The sequence below is a fragment of the Macrobrachium nipponense genome, chromosome 40, assembly GCF_015104395.2.
Source record: "Macrobrachium nipponense isolate FS-2020 chromosome 40, ASM1510439v2, whole genome shotgun sequence".
Lineage (NCBI taxonomy): Eukaryota > Metazoa > Arthropoda > Malacostraca > Decapoda > Palaemonidae > Macrobrachium > Macrobrachium nipponense.
In genome coordinates, this window is record NC_061101.1 from 3,786,722 (window position 1) to 3,806,869 (window position 20,148).

The following is a 20,148-nucleotide window of genomic DNA, read 5'->3' on the forward strand; positions in this document are numbered from 1 at the left end:
AGAGAGAGAGAGAGCAAAGAACAGTAACCTATAGGTCTAGCGCTTCGACGTTCGTCAGGCGTATTCACAGAATCAGGATGCGCTAAAATAATTAACTTTCAAAACATAAAGCAATATCTACTGAATAAATGAAAACCTATAAAATAAATCTATTGAAGAAGTGCAATTTTAATACGTATATCTACAGGTTTCTTTAGACCAATGGGAACTTGGTAATCAATAATTCAGCTTTATTCGAGGCTTAAGAATATTTTTCGTTCGTCTCCTTTGTGCATAATTTAAACTTATTCCTTTTATATCTCTTGTTAGTAATTTATTTTCAAATTTCACTATTCTGATATACTTTTTACTAAGACTTTCTTTTGTGCTAATTATTTGCACGGCTCTTCACTAAATAATAAGCTAATAAGAATAAAGGTTAAAAAGTTTATCTTGTGTGTTTTTTTATCCCTAAAATAAAAGGTAAAAAAAAAATCAAATAAATAAAAAAAAAAAATATCTACCGGTAGTACTAACATTTACGTTTGGTCTGGTCAGTAATGGGACGGGTGACCTACTCGCTATTCCAGACTCTCCTTTAGCTGAGAGAGAATGTGATGGCTGCCGATGATTTGGGGAACCGCCCTTTCTTCTACTGAACCGGAACCGGAAGTTAGGAGAGTTAGTTACTCCATTATGCAGCAGCACAAACGATTATGGTTGTCATGAAGCTAATCTACTTTCTCCCTAAAACATTTCTTATGAGAGAGAGAGTAATATAGCAATTTCCGTGTGTCTTTTATATATACTTAAGATACGAAAGGTTTGGTAACTGGTCGAACACACGTGTTATTGGTGGACACAAGTAGGTTAGGACTCTGTGTGTGTGTGTGTGTGTGTTTTGCCTAAGTTACTATATATCAATCACTGCTACTGTGATGTACAAAAAAACATTTAAGAAACTATCTCTAGACGGTCCACTCGTACACAGTAAACGAATATTTTTCCACATAGGCCTATCTCTTTACTGACTGTAAAACTTTCAGTTAGAAACCTTATATAATGAACTCAGCCTCGTCATCGACAAAAATTAGATCAAAGTCCCTTATAAATGTTACAGTTGGTAAATAATGACCATTGCTTCAAGTGGTTTTCTTGCGAGTTTGTGATAGCAGGAACTCGTTCTGTTGTGAACTCTTGAACGACGCGTTTATGTTTAGTTATTCAAGTAATAGTAAAACTTGTGCAAACTTGTTCAAAGACTGTCCCAATATTATAGCAAACCATGCACGCCCCTTGCGTTTATGAGTAAAATTCCCTCCCAGATTTAACGGAGAAGAGAGAGAGAGAGAGAGAGAGAGAGAGAGAGAGAGAGAGAGAGAGAGAGAGAGAGAGAAGGTTTTTCAATGGCTATGGAGGGCGGGAGGTAAATAATTACAAAACATTGGTAAGCCCAGCGAGTCTAACTGGAATAGTAGGCTATAGGAAACTAGGCGATAATTGTGCATTTTTTTTTTTTATAAACTTTTGAATATTAGTTCCTCACTCTTGTGAAGGGAATGACGAATATAATCAGAGAATTTTTTTCATTTTCCCCTGAGCCTGAGGCTCGCGCCTCGCCTGGAAATTGCTGACACCCCCAGGGTCGAAAACCACTGTTCTTATAGGTCTTTGCTCTCTGCTGTGAAAGTCTAAATAAATAGCAATGCCTTCTTCCTACCTGTAGCCGTAATCTCCAGTAGTAACTGGCTCCTAAATTGAGGTAAACATTACCAAAAAAATTTAAAAAAGAGAAAAGAAGAAGAATCAAGCAGACAGCGTAACCGCCGTTGCCATATACGTTCCTTTGTGGTTCTAGATAGCAAAGTCCGTTGTCTTTGTAGTCTACCGTCGCATGCACCACAAACGCAGAGCCTACATTCTTCAAATGTGACCTAAGGCACACAGTCTCTGGTGTAGTATTTGAGGGAGATCTCCCGGAGATGCAGTGATCACAAATAAAAATGAGAATAAATAAACTAACAACGTGAACTTAGAACCATTTGGTATTTGGTCAGATAAGTCTCAAGCACGAGTTTCACGTGAAGAGTCTGTGAGTCTAGTATTATTTCTTCATCACTTCTTTTAGTCTATACATTTTTAGGAGTATGCGTTCAGGAAAATGCTGTCAAAAATAGTTTCTTCACCTTAATAAAAATAAAATACATGCCAGAAAAACAATTTCTTTTTAAAGTTACAGTCATACAATATCAATTATTGGTTTTCTACCAGTGACTGCGTCTATATTAATACACTGTCCATCTCTCTATTAGCCTTCGCTCTTTCTACTCATTCTGATATAATTATTAATTCGTTTGTCTATTCTCGTAACAAAAGCTTTTTTTTTTCTTAGAAATGGGAAGAACAGTTTCAGACATGAGCATTATAAAAGAAGTAGTTTTTGCTTGTCTCTTTGTCCACTGATCTCCAATTATCTTCAAGGACTTCATGTTGATGAGGTTAGGTTTTCCCTGTAATATTCACAGGTTTTAAAGTATTCGGAAATATCGACACAAAAGCTAGAAATATTTGTAAAAGTATGCCAGGAAATAGCATCCTTAGCCTCCAGAATGGCGTCATTATGTAATTTCAACATACGAGAAAATGTCTGGCTAAAGGAATATATTCTTCAAGTGCGGCCATTATGTGAGAAGCATCACTCACACCAACATTCTGATCAATAAATGCCTCGACGGAGAGACATTAGATCTAGACCTATACAGCTTGAAAACAAAGAGCTATCTCTCTCTCTCTCTCTCTCTCTCTCTCTCTCTCTCTCTCTCTCTCTCTCACCTTTACATAAACACACGGAACCTGGTATAAATGCAGTTCATTGTCCTACACCACCAGGAAACTCAACATTATTCATCCTAAGCATTTCAATGAAACCACTGAGGTGTCTCAGACGCCTGTCACAACATACTGCACCGATGAGTAAAAATGAATGAGCAAAAACCATGGCACCTAATTGGGCTACTCACTGACTGACATACGTCTATGATGACTGGATGAAATACTCATTATATCGACAGGAGAAGTCGTGATTAATTCACCCAGCGCCAAGGTCAACCGGGGTTTACCGGACCCATCAGAGTAAGTTAACGGTCGCGAGTAGAACGGTTACCCACTCTCACCTTTAACGAAGTACCCCTTTGCATTCGCGGGATTCAAAACTGATATATAGGGTAGCGAGAGGTTGTAGTATTTAAGTCACTACGAATGAAAGGAGTATAGTACTTCTTACATCTCGGCAGATATGGCCTCGCTCGTATCTAAAATATGCATAGGCCTATATATTTTCATGTTGTATATTTTTTCTTAGTGGATGAGCATAGTTGATACCGCTTATTATATTTTCATATCGGTGAGTGTGTGTTTGGATAATAAGAATAACTCCATCGAACTTGACTGCTCATGGTACCTACGTGCGTCTATAATACAAACCTTTTCTCACACCTTCACATGTCTTTATCAGCGTCACAAGCCCGCTGACCTTTTGCTTCTAAAGACTAGCGTGTGTATGTTTGTGTAGATACACAAATAAATTCCCTTAAAATACACTTCCTCTCTCGCGAAAAACTAAGATTAAATCCAAATGAAATTCCGCTCTTTGATAACTATCAGCCTAGACCTATAGATAGAGCTCTCTCTCTCTCTCTCTCTCTCTCTCTCTCTCTCTCTCTCTCTCTCTCTCTCACGGCCCCCTCCCACGTCTCCTCTTCAATTACACGCAATGTTCATGCAATTACCGACTGTCATGCAAAGGAGTAATTATGTCATTATTGCAGACAGTCCCGTGAGGTGGAAAGCGAATGTGACACTAGGTGGAAACATCTGTAATCATTACTCACTGGCATTTAGCTTTTGTTGAGTGTTCTCGTTATTAGCAAAGGTTTTCCGATGGACGAATTTCGATATCCTAATAAATACAGCCTTTAGATATATACGGGAAGTCTCAGCGGCTAAATATGTTAAAAGCATCGAGCGTATACACAACATTGCATGTCTGGTCGATTTAAATAATAATTATATTAAATATCCAAAAAGTGCTACGATTTATTTGGGTGTAGTACATAAACCTTGTCTCTAATCGCCGATTGCTTTTGTCGTTGAACGTAGATTATAAAGTTTCATCCATGTACCCCGTCTTAGTTCTCTCTCTCTCTCTTTCAACAGAAAATCTATGTATAAAACTAGACCTATAGCTTAGATCTGCTGGCGCGTTCATTTGTTGCTTTACTAACGAATAGACCGATAAGAAAGAATACCAGAGTCCCTTTAACTCGATACGAGCTGAACGCACTCTGGGTCGCTCTGAAATTGATCCCTGGCTCCTTTCTTTGAACCACGAGTATTTAGTTACGTAAAGGTTTTCGTGAGTGCATATTACAACGCATCGTACCAAATATGAAAAGTTGTTGTATGCCGAGGCAAGACGAACTACCCTGGGTAGAAAACGTCGGCATTATCTAACCAATTCATCTCTGTGATTTGATTCTCTTATTCCTCCATCATCCACAACATTTACTCCTAACTATCTCTTTTGACCTATCACTTATATTCGCATTCTTCCATACAAGCCTTCGCTATTCCATTGCTTGGCTTCCATTTACGTGTGAAACCCTAGACTCACAATCACTTTAACCTTTCATTTGCGACAAACGCCTCCAAAACTGGTCTCCATTCTAACGAACTCTCTCCGCTATTAGCGATCATAATATTACCATTCACAAACATCTTTAACTTTCAGCAGCTCCCACACTGCATCCAACCCGAAGTCACGATCTAATCATTTCAAAGTGTAAAACAACCACAAGACATGGCTCACTATGTCCTAGATGCTTTTTCACAATCTCTCTCTCTCTCTCTCTCTCTCTCTCTCTCTCTCTCTCTCTCTCTCTCTCTCTCTCTCTCTCTCTCTACAGTTCGTACAGTTCCGTCATTCTTCTTATTAGATCTCTTTCAGTGATATTTCAAGGCACCTTTGCATCCGTTCATGGCATAAACGGATGTTTTCATTTCCCTCTAAGCTTCACACAGAGGTGTTTGTTAACACCCACTTGCCCAATCTTCTTTCTTTTTTGTTTAAAACCACAAGGCTCCTCACATACCATACCTTCTGTCATATATCTTACTTTCACAGTCAACGTGGTTTCAGCAAAAACCAATGTTATAGGCCTAGGCCTACAATTCTCAAATTCTGTCTTGTATTTTCCCTTCAACGAACAAACAAATTCTTATTCTTATTCCATTAGTATGAACCTCTTTCTTATGTAAGAACCAGAGTAAGTCAGTAAATCATACATAAATAAGAATCTAAATATACAAAAAATAGTCTGATACTCCAGTAACAAGGATCCTTCAGGAATCTGCGACATAGCATGAGGGTAGTTTCAATGGCTCATTGATTACAACAATTCGCTGGAGCATAGAAAAGCACTTCTGTCAGTGAGCAAGTCAGCAGCATGTGTGTGTGTGTGAGAGGAGAAGAGAGAGAGACAGGCAGGACGGGAGATCGAGCCCAGAGAGAGAGAGAGAGAGAGAGAGAGAGAGAGAGAGAGTACATTACTTGATATGTCAGGAGGCAAGAGGAGTTTAAGCTAAAGCATTGAAAAGATCAAGGGTCAGTTTATGCACGCAGACAGGAATTCGTATCAAATAAATTATAAAATACTATTACTAGCGCTATAAAAGATTTTCTAAATATCAAAACGAATGATGTAGTTTATTTGACGTTTTTCAATAAACTGTCGAAGCCATTATAACTTTTTTTCTTAAGAAAATTTTCCCGCACTTTTTGTCGATTCTGAAGTGAAGTCTGTATTTATGTCATTCATCAGACTATTTCATACGAAGCATGCTTCACCTGGATTCTCTCTCTCTCTCTCTCTCTCTCTCTCTCTCTCTCCTCTCTCTCTCTCTCTCTCTCTCTCTCTCTCAAGCTGTCTTTGCCCACTCAAAACAGGACTACTACTACTGCGAGGACTTTCAAACACCAACTTTTACTTTCATTGGAATCTGGGCCCCTTTTTTATCAGAGTATAGACGTGTCGACCAGACTTACATGAATGGCAGGCAAGAGACCGACATTTCCTCCCAATGCTGGACGAGAATTCGAAGATCTCTTTAAAAACGAGAGGAAACTTTCCAACCAGGACCATCTATTTTGGTGACTTTTAGATCGAGTTTTGGAGCGGGTGGATCCCATCCGTGCATTATGGTACTAGCTGGTGGCTTGCGCTGGCCTCGTCAGTTTTTGTTCGTTACCACTTACTGCTAGACCGATGATATCGATCACGATATCAGTCGTTTTCCCTTACTAGGAAATCACGCGTGCTTTGATGCTTCTTCCTGTTATGTGGCCGTTTTTAAAACGGGTTTTTATAGACCTAATAGAGGAATGTTGTTGAACATAACGCATCCATTTTGACGGTTAGCCTAAACGGGTTGTATATTCTTTCACCAACAAAACGCTCACCACTATGTTCAAACTTCATTGTACTCCTTGTTGCCAACAGTGACGTGTGTGTCTGCAGAAGCTGAAAACATATTATCATGGGCCATTTATTTATTTATTTTAATCAAATATGACCTCGGTCTAGCTTTCGCGATTATAATTGTGTTCAAAGTTTATTTTTGTAACCTTTTCCTTCTACTCGAGTCTTCTGTGCTTACAACAGAGAGCGATTAGAAAATGTCATCAACGGACAAAAAATAAATAGAAGATAGAATTATAAAAGGGTTTAATCATGACAAAAAAAAAAAAAAAAAAAAGTGGGGAGCGTGTGCCAGTCATAATCATCTTTTGAAACAGGTTTCATATGGCGCCGATACTTTCTCGGTACTTTTGCTTTCTTCCGAGCAGTATGTCCCCAGTGAATGCTTCTACGCAAAATAAGACACTGTGGAAGGGCACTACCAGACCAGAGAGAGCAAGAGAGAGAGAATAACAGTACTGCTCGCGAGCGCTATCTTTAAAAACTAGGCCTATAAAGAGCTGCCACTGTGGAAAGGCACTATTAATGACCAGAGAGATAGAGAGAGCAGTAGTAGTAGTGCTCGCGAGCGCTATCTTTTAAAAACTAGGCCTATAGAGAGCTCCCAATGTGGAAGGACACTGCTAGACCATAGAGAGAGAGAAAAAGAGAGAATCACAGCAGCGCTCGCGAGCAACAGGTTTGGAGAATCGTTTCTATGTAAGGACTTAGATTAAATTGCCTTTTTTTTAAAGGTCAACAGTTTTTTTTTTAGATATACGATACCAAAGAGAAAGTAGTTCCGTTGAAGGAAAAGAAACAGTCATTATAATAATGTACCAGATCACATAAACATCATTATAAAACATCGCATTTCCCATGAATATCTCACACCTCCTATGTCAGAGTCGGAGAAATAACGTCACTACATTATCTCTACTTTCGTTTGCGCAATCATCATATTTACGCGGTGAAAATTGCGCTGTACTTGGATAGGGAGGAAGTTGGTCGTCATTCTGACGTATAATCATGCTGGATATAATTGGTTATTTGCATTAGATGTATATTAATGTATATTAATGTTCTGAAGCTAAGTGTATAGCTGCCCTTATTCATTTATCTCATCTTTTAATCCTACATCGCTTTTCGTAATAATAATAATAATAATAATAATAATAATAATAATAATAATAATAATAATAATAATAATAATAATAATAATGGGTAGACAAACCGATTTTTTTAAATCCAACATAAACTTGTATTGACAATAATTCATCCAATATTCTTGGAGATCTTATCTACGATGGATTTTCAATACTAAGGCAATTAGACAAGCAATTGAGAGAGAGAGAGAGAGAGAGAGAGAGAGAGAGAGAGAGAGAGAGAGAGAGAGAGAGAGAGAGACCTGAACTGAAATACAGCAGCAACCTAACATTGATTTATTTTACCCCAGTACATGAATTTTCGTAGGCCTATGTTGATGTCTTGTGTTTTATTTATTTTTCCTTCATCCGAAATATACAATATACCAGACGCGATTCTTCTATTAGTAAATCAGCAGGAATTTATCCGTAACATATACAACAACAGCTGTGGCGTGGTGTTTCCCGAAATAAACAACATGTTACTTTGATTAAATTTAGTCACTTCACAGCTGTTGTTTCCTGTCCAGAAGTGGTCAGAGTGGCCCATATTGTTCGAAAAGTAGGTCCCAGCTCCCTTAATAAGATATGCAGAACAAAAGTCTTCTTCGTTGTTTTGTCCTACGTGAATCTGTCGCATTAATGTTTCCGCCAAAACAAATATTTAAAAATTGGCAGTGACCAAAAAATCCACCGAATTGGCGCTTTCAATTTGCGCGCCACAGAGTCAGCGAATCGTGAAGCATCATGGGAGACGACCCCAAACTTCCGGCCGAGTGCAATAAAGTCTCGGCGAGAGAAAAATATTCAATAATTCGTCTTGCGAAAGTTATGAAAATGTGAATAAACTCCTTGAATTACGCACCCCCCTTGGATTTCAGCTGTTCGTATGAATGGGCAGAGTTTCTTAAATGAATGGAATTTCTCTGTAAGGCTGAAATTCTTCATCAATGAAATAAAATACCCTTAAATGTGGAGATGCATTCATTCATCTTCCCTCGCGTCACGAGTTGATTTAGCTCGTCGGTTGACAATCTCAATGAAAGTTTAGGTTAAATGGAAATGGTAGATTATTTTGCTTGTATGTTATAAAATGCAGAAGAGGCTGTAAAATAACATTTGGTGATTATTTTTATTATTATAGGAAAGAGCCGCGAGAAAGGTGAATGACGCAGCACAGGGGTTTGGGGGAGGGATTTGGGTCCTGGGGGAACGGGGGCGGAGGATTCCTCGGCCGGGGGGGGCCGAGGGGGAGGGGAGGAGTAAAGAATCGTGGAATGTAGTGCTTAGTTGTTGCTCAAACCTTGTGGAATGTAGACGTCTTACGAGACTTTCCTAAAGTTACCCCTGTCACACTATTCACAAACTTTTTCGCAGTTCCGTCGACGAGGGATGGATTAAATAGACTGCACGTTACTCAGTGACCCAGGCAGTGAAAACCTCTGGTATCTGCAAATACCAAACGAGGTAAAAAGAAAAAAAAAGTGTTGGAAGAATTTATATATTTATATTTTTTGTGCGAATTTTTCCACCCAATCTCGTGTGTGTGGGACTTCGTGAGTGACCCCCGACCGTAAGGACCAACGTACCCTAGGCCTAAATGATTTATTTTTTTTTTAGGCCTTCATCACACATGCATGTGTCATGCAGGCCCGTGGATGACGGTTACGACAGGTGTTCTTTTGCACCTGGAATGAAATTGTAGCGATCGTTTGTACCTAAAAGCACCTGCTCATTTCTCGTCTGAAGTTGCAATTGACCGTTTGGCTTTTGTTTACTTTACTAGGCGTAAGATTTTAAGGCCTAATTTTTCGCTTTTATTGTTGGATAGGCCGAGGCTAATACGGATTTCATGTTGAAAATAGTAGGCCTAGGCTGTCTTCGTGAATGCAGCCTCAACTGAGACCAATTTTGATGTGATATATAACCTAGCCTAACCTAACCGAGGTTGGGTCATTCAAGCAGAAAATTAAAATTTGGTTTAACCATTTGCCCAAGGGGCCTGTTTAGGCCTGAGTATGGTCATTAAAAGCAACAGTTACAAGTTAAAGCTAGCACTTATTATACCTTATAGGCTATTTACCATAGGCCATTTTATCCAGCCCTACGTACCTAACCTATACCTACCTAGGCCTAATTCCGGTTTGGTTTGGTCTCTTTCAGTTTAATTTGTAAAGCAAGTAAAAATAGCCTATGGATCAAATGACATTTACAGAAACTGGTATAAAAATTGAAATTCACACTGGCTACCTAGGCTATACTTTTGTTTTTTTTTTATCTGTCCATCCGCCTGTGGTGTTTTTGTATGGTAACTGCGTCCCGGGCTTTAGATAGTTACGCTATGTGGAAGTTTTAGGTAAATAAAAGGATATCTGGGTGTACATTTGCAACTGAAAAGTGTTTTAATAATTTTCTGTATGCGAATTGCACCGTTAATGTTCGAAATAGGATATTATTATAATCGTTGAATGTAACTATCTAAAGCCCGGGACGCAGTGTTACCATACAAAAACACCACAGGCGGATGGACAGGTGAAAAAAAAACAGAGTATAGTTTGCCTTCTATTACCTAGTAATTTCCAGATTCAAACTGGTAAAAGTGCCCAAAAATTTTCTGCATTAGGCCTATTTCAGTCGTGATTCAGCCTAACCTTACCTATCTTAGCACTTAAAGGCTAGTAGGCCAAGCCAGGGGGCTTTGCACATTCTCCTCCCATGGACACTCGCAGCGACATTTTGCATAGCAGAACAACACAATTGAATAATGTCCAAATCAGCTTAGGCCTAAGTAGTCTTTCATACAATTTCTAGGCCTAGATAGTAAATTGGCCATCAAAAGGTGTTTTATTGACTAGCTAGTGGCAATTACAAGTATAAGTTGTAGTCTAGTTGCCATAATAGTTTCATTAATGGTTTATGTTTATTGCACTGTTTCCTAGAATCTAAAGGCAGCCTACCTACCTATTTAGCATAGTTGATTTAGGCCTACAGCTTCCAAAACTTTAAAGGAAAGGCCAGTCAAAAATGTCATAGATTAGGAAGGCTATTTGGTTTTGCATTTCAAAAGCTTACAATTCTTCTTCCAGCAGATTCATAGGCATCTACTTTGCCAATAGTGTGGTAGTGACTAGGCCTACTATGAGATAGCCAATGAAAATCTTCAAGACCTTAATTTTTTTTCAAACGTTAGGCAAATAGTTCTGCATCCCGTCATTACTAACAAAAACATTTTTTTTTTCAAATGTCAGACAAATTGTGTGCGTCCCATCATTGATAATACAAAAACATTCTGGGTAATGTACAACTACCCTATACAAAGAAGGTAACAGTTTTCGCATAAAAAAAAACTGTTGAGTGGACATCATTCAAAATGATGACTTAAAAAATCAACAGTTTAACTACAATATTGGTCGAGACTGTCCCCAAATTTGTTTTTCTGTTGTACATTCAAAGATAATTATAATTTGCTGTGGATGCAGTCTAACATAGGTTATGTACAGTATAGCTAATGAAACTAATTATAATTCCATGTGAATACAGTCAGCTGTGGTGTTGTCTCCTATTTTGAAATCAGTTGAACTCTGACATCATTTAGATAGGTAGTCATCATCTGACATACATAATCATTGCTAATTGCATTCTCAGAAAGGATGCATTGTTTACATCTTACTACATAAATTGCAATTGCACAAAGCCTTGCAATCTCACTTGCATTGATTTGGATGATAATGATTCTGCTACCAAAGTGTTTTGTAATCTTTAAGCAAAGAAAATTTTTTTAAAAAGTTTATTAAAGTTATAAAGTCTGGTAATAATAAAACAAATCCTGCAATTAGTTAATCACTGACATTTTAATACAGATGCCAGATTTCAGTTTTGTAAACCATAATACAGTATATATGTGATATATTTTAATATACTGTACTTCAGTGTATTTCAGTGTTTACTATCTTACTACTAAGGGTAGGTCAGTGTTCCTTTGACATTGTCTTCAGACTTTGTTCCATTTATATTTAATTCCATTTCATATTTTAGTAATCCAGACCTGAATTAAAGAAACTTAATTTCCCGGCAATAATCACTATGAAAATTGTTCAGAATGCATGAAAATACACAAGAAAAAATTAATTTAATTCTTTAGAAGTAGGGGCGATTGAAAAGATTATCATTAACTGTACTACATTGTAATCCACAATGATAACCCATAGGATATATTCCCAACCCAACTTGAGGTGCCTTGCCTGATATTATAGAGTCCTTTATTAAGCTCTTTTTATATTGTTGTGTATTTTTTTCATTTCATCATATTGAATAACTTATATTTCATGCCACGTCTGTTAGGAATGATTATTCACCAAAGTAGCCTTTAATATGTCGGTTGAGACTACATGCCAGAAGACAGCGAGACTTCGCCCGGTCAGGTTGACTTGTCAGTTGTCAGCTTCACTATCACTGATGTCTTCTGACAAAGATGGCAAATATTAGGAGATTTTTGGTTTTGGGAGGAAAGGCTGTCTTTCTTCTCATACAGTAATTTGATATACAAATTTATAGCCAATAACAGCCTCATTTTATGGATTAGTGTATGGTTCCTTCGTGTATTTTGAAAAGTAAGGTCTGGGTGGTGTGGAGAAAAGACAGATCACTTGGTGAGACAGCTTAATCCACTATGTTGTCTTTAATTCGTCCAAGACTTCAGAGAGAACCATTTGGGATGGGTATGCTTGCAGCATCTAGGTCTGGTAAAGCACTGTCTGCAAAACCCTGATTATGAGAGCAGGTACATATTTTAAATGAATAAGATAGTACATCAGGGACATCTTGTTTAGTTATAATCATCAAAGAGAGCCCTAAGTTGAATGATTTCAGCCCAAGTTATGATCACAGGGAAAACAATGATTACTAATTCCAAGCATTTACCAGATGTGTTGGTAAACTAACAGCCAGATTCTTAATTACTGTACTACTCTAGTTAAAAGCTCATATGCCATGGCAGTCTGTAGGAGAAACTCCCCATTATGAGCATTGAAATCATTGTGATAAAAGAGGGTCTTTCTGTCATCTTCCTGTATCACGTCTGGCAATGAGAATGCTGTGAGAAATAGTTTCATTCAAGTCCGGGTTGTGATATAGTTGAAGGAATACAAATAAATTCCATGCATGGCACAAACCTTACAACTTGGGCCTCATGGTGACAGGTGTCCCAGTATGTTTGTTAAATGGTAGAAATTCAGAATTGTTAAGCTAGTGTAAATATGAATGGTTTATCATTAGATTTTCTAATCAATGTTTATTTTTCAGGATGGCATCCCCTAGCACGTGAGGTCTCTACCAGATGTATTTAGGAGTCTACACAATGCACCTCCTGTATGCCAGCGTTACATGATGGTGTGGTTCACTGGTCTTACCGTTGTTGATAGTATTGATGTGTGAGTGTTACTAACTGTTGTCCTCCGTCTTTTGCTTCTGTAACATGTAAGGCAGTTTTAGCAGTGTTTGTTTTTAAGCTAGCTTACTGCTGTGTGTATCATGCTTGCATTCATTACCTATTTGGCTGCTAATATCCAAGTGTACTCTTGATTATTACAAATCCCCTCTTTATGTACCTGAACCATAATTGTTTTAAGCAGCTGCTCAGTAGCAAAATGATGGTTAGTGTTGGGTAAGTCAGTTCGTTAATAATAATGACCTTCTTACTGGTTAGAGATATATATGTACGTATGTATACTCTTCTTACTTTTTTATAATTGGTAATAATCATGTTGTATTGCATTGCTTTACTTTTGTTGTTATCATGAAGATTAGTCTCTCCTTTTATCACCTCTCCTTAACAAAATAATTGTTGTGCTGGTTAGTTATGCATCTTCGGCTTTTTCCATCTCTACGATGGGATTCTATTTAAGGTAGGTTCTGGGAACCTCATTCAATCTAGTCATAGTTGTTGATGTACGTATTCAGTGGTTATGTGAAATTAATGGCAATGTTAACAACCATATTCAGGAATAGCACCTCAGTGGCGCGGTTGGTATGGTGTTTGCGTCCCCCCTCGGTGGCCGCGAGTTCGATTCTCAACCATTCCATTGAGGAGTGAGAGATGTCCAGTTGGTGAATAACCATTGGTTCCATGCTACGTAAAAACACCATACAAACAAACAAACATATTCAGGAATGAGAGATCATAACTGCCAAATGATTGCCATACAATAATGTATGAATATAAATTTTCTAGCTTTACTAGCGTGCTATTAGTGGTTGCTGTTGATTTCTCAGTTGGGGCAGTAAAGTAGTACAGTACAACCCATTTCCTTAGGTCTCAGACTACCGAATCATAAGTGGAAGTTTATTTCACCATAAATCACAGATATACAACAAAAATGAAATGAAAAACAAGTGTCAAATGAGGAACAGGGAGCACTGCTATTGGCAAAGGTGCTCCGGGGAATCCATTCAATATGGGAAGTTCCTCAAAAAAAGTAAGTATAAATTTCAAGCACTACCAGGATTCAGGATGGAACATTGTAATCTGGTTAAACCAGGATTACACATCCATGAGAATAGAGTAATGATATATATCTCTAATTGAGGATGTGATGAAAAAAAAAATAGTAGGCTGACATGCCCACTAGGTCATAATATCTGGAGGAATAAGTTTAAAAGTTGACTGTCAGATGGGAATTCTGTAAAGGAGAAGTGGGTTAGTAATGTAACTTTGGAGTTGGGAAACTTTGCAAAGAACAGTTTTTATTGCTTATGTTTATTTGGTAAAGATCACTTTAAATATCTCCTTTCAAATTTCTGTATATTCTACAGAGATTGCCTCTCTTGCCAGCCCCTATAATTGGGACATTTCAAGGAGGAGGGTATTTTAGAGGTGGGGTGAGAGATGATAAACTTAGGTTAGATATCACGCATTGTCGGTTTTTACTTAGTAATTGAAGGCTAATTAAGATTTAATGTTTCCTTCAATTGTGGGATGTTAAGATTTAAAGAAATTATTAATCTTTTATTTATGGAATGTTTGAATTACTCTGAATGGTGTACTACTGTATTTTTGTACATGAACTTCCCTGCCAGATATATACTTAGCTATAGTCTCCGACGTTCCGACAGAAATTTCAAAATCTCGTGGCACACGCGACAGGTAGGTCAGGTGGCTCTACCTTACCCGCCGCTGGGTGGCGGGAGTATGAACCAATCTATCTTCTTCCAGCCAGATTTTTTCTGTCGCTGAAGCGATAACAACTGTTTGTCGTTTCTTCCGATATATTCTTCATTTCTCGCTTGCCTGGAGATTGATTTGAACATTTTGGTGACGTATTCGCTCTATGTTGGCTTGGCATACGCTTATTGTGGACGCGTTATTGACTTTGCGCTGGATTTTCCTGTAGAATGTCTGATTTTGATTCTGTTTCCAAAACTCCGGTTTTGTTTAGAGTATGTGTGACCGATGGATGTAAGGTGAGGTTACCGAAAGCTGCGGTGGATCCTCACACTTTCTGTGTTAAATGTAGGGGGAATGAATGTTCGTTTAGTAACCCGTGTCAAGAGTGTGAGGTTTTGAACGAAGATGAATATAAGGCTCTTTCTTCTTATATTAGGAAACTTGAAAGGGATAGGGTACGTAAAGCTTTTCAAGGAGCTCGAGCAGGTCGAGAATGAGTGAGAATGAAACTAACATTAATGTAGTTTTAGAACCTTCCTCCCAGGTCTCAGCTCCTGCTCCCCGCACCGAAGCCGTAGATTCGTCTTCGGAGGCGGCGGCCTCAAAAGCTTCCTTGTGTTCTAAGGAAGACAAGAATCTTCGTACTGAGCAAGGTAAGAGTGTCAGTGATGATAAGTGCAGTGTACCCAGTGATGTGGAGGGTGCGTCTGACCGGCCTCCTTAGTGCCTCCAGGCCTAGACCTCTTCCAGACTCCCAGTTCCAGTGGAGGGGGGAAAGTTAAAAAAAAAAAAAAAAAAAAAAAGTCGAAAGCCGCAGGAGGGCTAGGGAGAGCCCCCACCGGTCAGCTCCCCTCGTCAGATCCTGAAGTTCGCTCCCAGGCTGCCTTGGATCGTAAGAAGAAGAATATTCTTCGCCAGTGTTTTTCGTCATCCTCTTCTCCTTCGCCGAAGCGTGGGTGGAGCTCTAAGGAGGCGTCACGCCCGTTGAAGAGGGCTGCGGAGGCTCCTTCAGTACGTTAGCGTCCCAGTCCCAGAAGACTTTTCTGAATGTAGCTTCCTTGGCAAGCAAAGTAAGCCTAAAGGAGATCCGGTGATCGCCCCTCCTTCTCCCGCGCCTCGCGCTGAGCTTGCTTCGGAAGAAGATCCTGGGGACTCTCCTTCTCGAGTACTAGCGGGCCTACAAGCTCAGATCACAGCCTTGGCGGACTCCTTGCATCGAGATCGCGTAGAAGGAAGGATTTGTCTCTCCCGATCAAGAGAATCGAGGCGCGTTTCGGTCGGAAGAGCGCTCTCCTTGCAATCGGCGTTCTCCTTCTTTTGAGGATTCTTCTACTCATCGTAACATTTCACGAGAGGAAACACCACTCCCGCTCGGGAGGTGCGAGACGCCATTCGACGGATAGGCGCTCCTTGGACTATGAAGATATTTCCTCAAATCGGATTCCTGCCTCGGGTAGACGCTCAGCCCCTTCTGTTTCTCCTTCTTCTAGAGTTCGTGCAAGAGAGAGAGTCGCTCAGGTCATAGAAGACTTGGTTCGTCGTCGCCGTCTCTTCTTTCTTCTCCTCGTCTCTCAGAGAACCTAGGGAATGCCCTTCTAAAGTAGGCCGCACTTCTCCTTCCGACTACTGTAGTCGGGCGCCAGGATAACGTGATGGTAGGCGCTCATCGCATGGAGTTCGCTCCTCCCCTGTAAGACATCAAGAGTCTAGTAGGAGCCCTGCTCCTGGTAAGCGTCATTCTTTTAGTAGCTGTTCTCCTGGAGAAAGACACCTTGATCCTCGTTTGCTTCGTTCTCCTAGTAGGCGCTCTTCGTTCTCGAGACTCCCTACTCCTCATCGGTCTCCTCTTGCTAGAAGTCAAGAACGCCTCAAGCGCCCTGCTTCTGTTAGGCGCTCGGAGCCTTACAGACGTTCTCCCCTCGGTAAGGACCAAGATCTCGCCGAACGCCCTGTTCCGTTTAAGCGCTCGGAGCGTAGCAGCCGCTCTCCGCTTCGTAGGCATCAAGAGCCTCTCGAGCGCCCCTGCTCCTGAAAGGCGCCCTATTTTTAGCAACGTTTCGCCGCTTGGTAGGCGCCAGGATTCCTCTAAGCGCCCTGTAACAGATAGGCGCTCGGCGCCTAGTAGCCGCTCTCCTCGCGATCGGCGCCAGGATCTTAGCAGGCGCTCTCCCTCTCGTAGTTTCCTAGGGATAGACGTGGTCTTTCTAGAGAATGCGAGTTTAGACAAGAATTTTCGGATAAGCGCCCTTCTTTTACAACGCGTCGTTCTCCGTACGCCTTTCTACTTTGGAATCTTCTCCTCATTCAAGACGTTTGTCTCCTTCATCGCACTGTACCCCAGCTAGGAAATCATCTAAGGATTCTCATAAGGATCCTCATCCCTGTTCTCCTCCTCAAGAAAGACCAGGAAAGCCTCTGAGGAAGAACAAAACTAACATCGGCAACAGTTTCTTCGTACAAGAAGCTACAGAACTTCTCCTTCAGGAGTTCGGAGAGTCTTTGAGCCCTACTGCTCCTCCTTCTCCACACTCGTTGTCTCCACAGCGAAAAGCAACGAAAGGATCTTCGTGTGTGAGAATGAAGCCGACTCTTTCTATGAAGAAAGCGCTCAAGAGTTTCGGTTCATGGATGCGTACTAAAAGAGGAAGCGGGGGAAAACAATGTTTGCCTTCCCTCCGTCGAAGCTTTCAGGAAGGACAGGATTTTGGTATGAGACAGGAGAACCCTTGGGACTGGGCCTTCCGTCTTCAGCTGACGCAGATTTTCGGCACTAGTAGACGCCACTAGAAGATCAGCTTGAATTCGGCCAGAACAACGTGGGCAATGAATGAAATGGATCACATTCTAAAAGGCATTTTAGAGTCTGGAAGTTTTCAACTTTCTCGATTGGTCCCTCGGAGTCCTAGCCAAGAAAACTCAAGGACCGGACACGTTTTCTCCGGAGGATTTGAATTGTGTCTTATCCTGTATGGATAAATCGGTGAGATGATGGGGCAGCGAAATAGCTTCACTGTTTGGAGCAGGGGTCTTGAGAAAAGATCAGTATTTTTTTGCTCCATTTTAACAAAACGGTCTCATGCTCAGAGATCGTCTTTGCTTTTTGCCCCGCTCTCTACACAGCTGTTTCCTAAACACCTGGTTCAAGACATTTCGAAGGCTCTCTCTGCCAAAGCTACGCAGGACCTTCTAGCACAGTCTGCAAGGAAGCCGCGCCCTACCTTCCAGATTCTTAAGACAAGAAAGCTAAGCCGACCTCTCAGGAACCCTTTCGAGGGGCATCTACCTCTAGATCCTCTTCGTTCAGAGGTCGGAAACCAAACAGAAGAGGGAGGACTTTTACGAAGTCAATCAAACCTCCCAAGTAGACATCAAGTCCTTCAGACAACTGTAGGCGCCAGGCTTTTACAGTTTGCAGAAGTCTGGGCCCAGAAAGACGCAGATGCCTGGACCCTGTCTATTTTGAGGAAGGGCTATCTAATCCCGTTCTTTTCGAGGCCTCCCATTGACGAATACCCCGAGGGAGTTGACGGCCAGATACAGGGACCCATCATGATCAAGCCCTCCGACTAGCGGTTAGACCAGATGCTGGAAAAGGAGGCGATCGAACTAGTGGCAGATCATCTTTCGGCAGGCTTTTACAACCGCCTGTTCCTAGTTCCAAAATCCTCAGGAGGATGGAGACCGGTGTTGGATGTAAGCGCCCTGAACTTCTTCGTAGAAAAGAAGAAATTCACGATGGAGACCACTGCCTCTGGTGTTAGCAGCACTCCGTCCAGGGGACTGGATGGTGTCCTTGGACTTACAGGACGCTTACTTCCACGTACCAATCCATCCTTCCTCGAGGAAGTTTCTAAGATTCATGATGGGGGGAAGAATCTTCCAATTCAGGGCCCTGTGTTTTGGCCTCTCCACGGCCCCCCAAGTCTTTACGGCCATCATGAGGAATGTGGCACAATGGCTTCACCTGGAAGGGTGAGGATTTCGCTCTATCTCGACGATTGGCTTATAAGGGCCAATTCCAGAGATCGTTGTCTGAAGGACTTGAAGAAAAACCCTGGATTTGAACTTATTCATTAGGACTTCTGGTCAATCTGCAGAAGTCAGTCTGATTCCCGCTCAAGAGTGCGTTTATCTGGGGATCCAGATGAACTCTCTGAGTTTTCGGGCTTTTCGTCACAGGAGAGGATAGCCCGGGGACTCGAAAAAAGTAACAACCTTCTTAGGGAAAGAAGTATGCACAGTGAGGGAGTGGATGAGTCTGCTGGGGACGCTCTCCTCACTGGAGCAATTTGTTTCCCTAGGAAGGTTGCACCTGAGACCGCTCCCCCCAATTCTTTCTTCATCGGAATTGGAGTCGTCCTTCTCAGGATTTGAAGTTCTCCCTGTCAATTACTCTTCAAATCAAGAAGGAGTTAGCATGGTGGGCGGATCCCGACAAGTTCTCGCAGGGACTGCCTCTTCAATCCCAGAAACCCAGCCTGGTGTTGTTCTCCGATGCGTCGGAAACAGGTTGGGGGGCGACTCTGGGAACCAAGGAGGTGTCAGGAACCTGGATGGGGGACCAGTCTTCCTGGACATCAACAGGAAAGAACTAATAGCCGTGTGGCTTGCTCTGAAGGAGTTCGAGTCAGATGTGACAGGAGCAGTTGTGCAAATAAACTCGGACAACACACGGCTCTGGCATACATCAGGAAACAGGGGGGGACGCATTCTTCTCTCTGTACGAAACAGCAAGAGATCTTCTTCTGTGGACAGAAGAAAGGGGGATAAAACTTCTCACCGATTCGGTACAGGGAGAAAGGAATGTAAGGGCAGATCTCCTCAGCAGGAAAGATCAGGTCCTTCCACAGAGTGGACTCTGCACCAGATGTTGTTTGCCAGAGCCTTTGGAAGTTGTGGGGCAGGCCTCTCTTAGACCTGTTTGCAACTGCAAAGAACAAAAGACTGGATCTGTATTGCTCTCCCATCTCGGATCCAGGAGCAATAGGGATAGACGCCCTCCTACTCGATTGGAAAGGACTCGATGTATACGCGTTTCCCCATTCAAGATTCTGGGGTTGACTTTAAAAAAGTTCGCAGAGTCAGATTCCGCGAGGATGACTTTGATAGCTCCCTTTTGGCCAGCACAAGATTGGTTCACAGAGGTGCTGGAATGGCTAGTGGATTTTCCAAGATCGCTTCCTCTAAGGACGCGATCTACTCAGACAGCCCCCACTTCGACAGGTACCACAAAAACCTCCCCGCTCTCAGTCTGACTGGCTTCAGACTGTCCAGAAACTGGTCAGAGCGAAAGGCTTTTCGTCAGCAGCTGCTAAGGCAATCGCTAGAGCGAGAAGGTCCTTCCACA

The 20,148-nt window shown here is 41.2% G+C and overlaps 2 protein-coding genes across 4 annotated transcripts in view; one reads left to right on the forward strand and one right to left on the reverse strand.

The window, feature by feature from the left end:
* Positions 1-20,148, reverse strand: part of LOC135211813 (uncharacterized) — a 395,519-nt gene that overhangs the window by 32,519 nt on the left and 342,852 nt on the right. The gene's annotated exons all lie outside the window — the stretch shown is intronic.
* LOC135211894 (tyrosine-protein phosphatase non-receptor type 14-like) overlaps positions 8,915-20,148 on the forward strand; it is a 68,102-nt gene continuing 56,868 nt past the window's right edge. For 2 of the 3 annotated variants that reach the window (XM_064245121.1, XM_064245123.1), the window contains exons 1-2: positions 8,915-9,106; positions 12,941-13,027. In XM_064245121.1, the coding sequence (XP_064101191.1) occupies positions 13,022-13,027 (6 nt within the window). In that variant the 5' untranslated portion in view covers positions 8,915-9,106; positions 12,941-13,021. Of the gene's footprint in view, positions 9,107-12,940; positions 13,069-20,148 lie in introns of all 3 variants that reach the window. The other variant, XM_064245122.1, reaches the window with a different exon arrangement.